General features: G+C 49.8%; 1 protein-coding gene; it reads left to right on the forward strand.

Moving 5' to 3' along the window:
* Positions 1–1,476: 1,476 nt before the first annotated feature.
* On the forward strand, positions 1,477–5,382 carry GSTUM_00010812001 (uncharacterized protein; the record flags this gene model as incomplete). XM_002841530.2 has 2 exons in its annotated part: positions 1,477–1,807; positions 1,889–5,382. The coding sequence occupies exon 2, from the start codon at positions 1,966–1,968 to the stop codon at positions 5,380–5,382; it is 3,417 nt and encodes a 1,138-aa protein (XP_002841576.1). The 5' UTR covers positions 1,477–1,807; positions 1,889–1,965.
* Between the last annotated feature and the right edge of the window lie 414 nt (positions 5,383–5,796).

A 5,796-nucleotide genomic window follows, 5' to 3' on the forward strand; every position in this document is an offset into this window, starting at 1 on the left:
CTATTTTTGATAAGGAGCATCCCACACTCTCTCTAGACCCTACTAGTATTCCTTTTTTTTCGCTTCTTTTCTTCTTTTCTTCCACACCCATTCGTGTCTTTATTCTAACATCCAAACATCCTCGTATTCCTCTCGGGGTCTAGCGCGTGTCGACAAGAAGCACCCCATTACTCGAGTATTATTATTATTTGCTTCTTATTCTTCTCCTCCCTTCGGTTTGCCTGGGTTACTTGTACCTTACTCATTCACTCGCACTGTACTGTACAGTACCGCATCCCTTTTTTTTTCAGAATTGTCCATGTCGGTGTCGGCTTGCTAGGAGAAGCTCCCACATTCACCAAATTTGGCAAAGCGAGGGACATCGCTGGAGGGCGAAATTCTGTCTTAGAAGTCGGTTCTGTAAAGGAGGGAAAAACCCTTCACCCCCTCCCTCTTTCCGATCCCTCACCCCCCCCCTACCCCCGTTCCCGTGGTGAAGAAATTGCCGACGAAGGTAAGCTTGCCTACCTCTAGTGCGCAACGAACGGGTCCTCTTGCTCATTTTCTGGGCTCAGCCCTTTTAGATTCAACGGGAGATCGAGTTACCGGTGCTGTTTCTCGAGTCTCTCGAGTCCTTGTTTTTTCCCTTTTTGCGGAAAAAAAGTCTTGTAAAGCTTTTTTTTTGAAGTGAACGTATTTTTTTTAAATTTATCTACTTCATTTGCCCATGACCGGAGGGATACCAAGAGGGTGAAGAGGGGATAAAGGGAGACAAAAGCGTGTACAGTACGCGGGCGAAAAAAAAAAAAAGGAAGGAAAATAATAAGAGGTCAGGGAGAAGAGAGGGAAAAAAAGAAAACTTAACGGGGTCAGAATTGGCGATTCGTTGTCTGCTTGTGGAGCGGAAAAAAAAATTGGGGCGAGGCGGTGTTCGATTCTGGTCTTGCCGGTACCGTCCTTCGCTGCAACCGTTTTGTGTTGTCTGGAAGGAGAGAAAGAGGGAAGGAAGGACGCTAGTTTTGGGTTGTCTGGTGGTCGTCATAGGGCAGGGCAGACAGGCGATATCATACCCACATTGCCGGGGCAGATTCACAGTTGTCATTACACTCACGTTGCCGAAGCTTCACTTCGATCTCGTGGAAGCCATATTCAGCTATTGCCCTTCCTATAATTTGCTACTCCCCGTACGTTACGTTGATACTTAGCTCCAGCTTTCTGGGAGCTTCAGCTGAAACTGGCCCTGGTCATAGCCTTTTGCACTAGCTGTCACCCCTCTCTCCAAACTCTCGTCGAAGGTTGAGCACGGAACCAGGCTAGAGGAACTTGCTCTGGCGATTTTCGATTTTTTTTGGCCGGGACTTATCAAATACTAGGGGGGGGACGGGAAAGGAGAAGGTAGAAGTGAAATATTCAAGTTGAAGGACGGGAAGGAGAGACTCATAAACAGCGCCCCCGAAAGGCGCGCGCGCCATTGCGAGCAGGAAGTTGAGAGGCGGACTAGTCGAGAAAGAGAGGGAGGGAAAAGGAGTGACTAGGTTTCCGTGCAGGTTGCAAGCGGAATTTATTAAAAGGCATCGGCGACCGCCTCCTACGGCACCAGTAGCTTGGGAACGCGGGATCGAAAAAGGGCTACCGAAAGTGAGTATTCGGTTGTCGCTGCATCATTACCTCCCCTCCACCCCTAGGGGCCATGTGAACTTTTGTGGAGGTTCTGCTTCATCTTTGATTTTGGGTTTCTTGAAACGTGCTTGTACGGACGTTCTGGTCGAGAGGAGAGTGTAACTGGCGAAAGAGTTGTTGATATACCGCAGAGTTCCCAACCACTCTTGTACCCTTCTCCACCCTGATAGGATTTTCCGTCATAGGTCTTATCACTAACAATTTTACCCTCGTGTCTTCCTTCATCTAGAGCTATTATCGGATCATTATATATCGTGCCCCACTCTCAACTATCGCCCTCTTGTGTGGCCCTTCTTGGTCTCAGCCATGGCTCACCTCCATCACCACCACTCACAGCACAGCAGTTCTGCTCCGGGCCATCCACAGCAACAGCAACAGCAACAGCATCATCAGCAATCTCTTCAGGCGCTCCAACAGGAGCGGTACCAGCTTGCTTCGGCCGTTTTTCAACTTGATACTGGGCTAGAGTTACCACAGACTGAAATGTTAACCAACCAACCCCATGCACTACGTCCCTTGCAGTCGCAAGGGCAGTCTTCCTCACCCACCAGTTTCCACCTGAGCATGGACGCGCATCAAGTTTCGGGCCCTGGAGGACTATTAACCCAACTTCCGACTTCTCAAGCGCCCACCATAGAATCACAAGTTCGCATGCAATACCAGCCTCCCACTCTTCACCACTCGCGCACCCCTTCAGACCCTAGCTCCTTCTTAGAGATGCAGCCTCATATGTCTCTTCACCAAAGCTTACAATCTATGTCAAATCCACCACCTCCGTCTTCCCCGGTTCGATCTACTCACCAGCAGTCGCACCAACAGCATCACCGGCATGTTCAACAACAGCGGCAAGCCCCAGCCACCTTGCGACCTATGCCGCCGCCCACAACTGACAGGCAAGGAAATCGGATGGTGATGTCAACCTTGGGATCTTCTGGCCCAATCCAGGGCTCCGGAGTTGGCACACCTTCAAATAGGTCCCGGGTAGGAATGGGTTCAGAAATTTTGGCGACATCGGGAGCCGAGAGCCAGGTAGGAGAGCCTCCTTCCCTAACTTTACCAGGGAACGCAAACCCTAGGCCAAGTAGTGGACAGAGTAGTGGTCGTGTTTCTGGTGGTCACACTGGAATAACGCCTGGGGCGACAAGTCAAATCACCCCGGTGAAGGATCAGGATGGGAAATTTCCTTGCCCTCATTGCCCTAAAACGTATCTTCATGCAAAGCATTTAAAGAGACATCTTCTGAGACATACTGGTGATCGCCCTTACCAATGTATTTTATGTAAGGATACGTTTTCAAGGTCAGATATCCTGAAGAGACATTTTCAAAAGTGCTCTATCAGGAGGGGAAATCCTACTGGGGCAACACATTTAAGCCATGCGCATGCTCACCAACAGGGAAGACGGCCTAATCACCATCATCCTGCTCCCCCTCCACCACCACCTCCGCCTCCTCTGCCGGCGGAGAGTCCGATCTCAACTCCCATTGTTGCTCCTGCGGAAGGGTCCGATAGATTCTCTCCGGAATCATCCTCGGAAGGGAGGGGATCGACTACAAGATCTTGTGACCAATGCGTAAGATCGGGGGCCCAATGCGACTCAGGCAACCCCTGCGAGAGATGCCGGATGAGGGACGGAGTGGAATGCTCTTACTCGGGGATCCCTCGAAGAACAGATTCTGGGAGCGAAATTGGTTTGATGTCGATGCCCGAGCTTTCGGATTCATCAACATTAAAAGGTCAACCAGTGGGATACGGGGAAGGATTCAATTTCCCCCCACCGACACATCCTCATGCTCATGTGGCGCATTCGGGTCGACATTCCCTTTCGCCCCCGCAACGGCAATCACAAACTCCTGATAGCCAACAACAATCGTCCCACCATGCCGGGGTCTCACAATCTCCTGCAAATCCGTTTTATAACAGTGGATGGGAGAATTTAATAGAGTTACCGGAGCAGCAATTTTTGCCATTTTATTTGCCTCCATCTACACAATCCCCTAGTGATGGCATTAGCACTTCTGTAGGTGGAATAGACCAATCCCTCCAGGATAGTGACCAACCAGTATATGGCATGTACTTCCCCACTGATCTAACGGACATGCCGCCTCTGGGCCCATTAGGAGGAGTGTTTGGTGGCTGGGATATTACACAACAAATCGACCCATTACAAGTCAAATGTGACCAGCTCATCGCAATCTGCTTTCCGGAAAGCCCCGGCCGGGGAAACTCATCTGCCGGATCACCTGACCAAAGGATTGAATCAGATTCTACAGCCGAGGATTTGAAAAAGTGGCTGACCCCGGATCATGTTAAGCATTTTGTCCGGTTGTTTTTTATCAATTTCCAGGGGCATTTCCCGATGATCCATTTGCCGACTTTCAACATGCTCACCATAGCAGACGGTCTCTTGCTTGCCATGATCTGCATTGGTGCAGTCTATTCAGATAAGGGCATCACAGCTGAGGATGTTCGGGCGATGATCGATAGGTCTTTTGCAGCATTGGATGGAGCTGATCACGGTTTGAGCGATGGGAGCCAGGTATCGACCTCATGGCAACTAGAAGAAATCCAGGCCCGATATTTCCTTCATGTATTATCTGCTTGGCATGGTACTTTCCATCAAAGAGAAAACACCAGAAGGGCCTACGGGACTGTTATCACAAAAGCCCGGGAAGCAGGCCTTTTCTCTCCATTCACACCTAGCAATCCGGGAGCCGCAGGGTTTAGCATATGCCATCAGGTTGGAGACCACCAGTCATCAAGTCCGGCAGATTGGGATTGGGCGTCGTGGGTAGAGCAGGAAAGAAGGAATAGGGTGATGTTTGGGATCCTGCTCTTGGACACCGCATATGCAATTTTCTTCAACCACCCCCCACGCGTGAACCTCCACGATATCAGGTTAACACTACCGTCTGATGATGCTTCCTGGGATGCCCTGGATGCCGAGGAATGCGCCAATGCCTTGGGACTGAATGGTGAAGGGCCGAATATTAAGAATATAACTGGTTCCAGGAGAGTACAACAGCCAGAATTTATGGCAACCGTGACCGCGCTTCTTGAACCTTCTCAAGAGTTCAAGCCGGGGACCACGAATGCCTACTCAAAGTTTATTCTTGTTCATGCCCTGCACTCGCATATATGGGTTACTCAACAGAGGCTGCCGAACGCTACCGAAATGGGAATTGGCCAGGCAATAGGGAGCATGACTAATTCATCCCTGGAATGGAAGAATGAAGGCGGTGTATTGAGCGCCAATGGCGGGAGCAGTGGGAGGGGAACACCAGAAGGATTCATAGATAACACTCTAATCGGTTGTCAGCAACGACCCAACACCTTATCGGAAGCAGCCCGCGCGGTAAGGATCTGCCAATACTCGTTGGAGAAGTGGAAGAAAGCGTGGGAGACAGATCTTCATAGCCAATTTCCACTACCCACTGCAAGAGTGGGTTTTGGGCGGGACGGATTGCCCTTCTATTGGCTGGCGAAGCTGTACCTTGCACGTAACCGGACAACCGAATGGAGGCATGGAATCGACGATGATCGGACGGTTGCTAGGGTTAAGAATATGTTGAAGCATGTGCGAGGGTTTATCGCGGACGATACTGGAAGACTGGACCTGCAGGGTGCTGTGTCGGCGATAGATGATGGATACGCTATGGATGAACTCACCTATGATATGAAGTTGCTATTTAGGCCTATCGGGACGGATTCATCGCCGAGCTAGGGGCCCCGTCATGTTATTCCGCTGGTCCTTGGTGGTAATGCTACTAGCGATTTACCGGCCACTTTTCTTTTTTGCTTAAATCAGTGGGCTGTTTTTTTTTGTTTTTTTGTTTTTTGGGGGGAGGGCTAGCCCCCGGTTTCAGCTATGGGATCTATTGTTGAGATGGCTGCTTTTTTTTTCTTTTTCTTTCCAAGGAACCGGGGGAGAAATGGGAAATTTGCTATGATGCTTGATTTGGAGTCACGGTCTAAGAAATCACATGTGGAAAACCTGTTTGCTCTTGATATTTACCACTTTCATAATTTTTCTTCCGATTTTCGTTGACAACCTATTTGTCGTGCGGGGGGGTTGTTTCTTTTTAACAAGGGGTTCTTAGATGGAGCCTTCGAAAGCTGGATTTTGACGGCTGGGAAA

This window comes from Tuber melanosporum (assembly GCF_000151645.1).
Source record: "Tuber melanosporum whole genome shotgun sequence assembly, scaffold_75, strain Mel28".
In the NCBI taxonomy this organism is placed as follows: Eukaryota; Fungi; Ascomycota; class Pezizomycetes; order Pezizales; family Tuberaceae; genus Tuber; species Tuber melanosporum.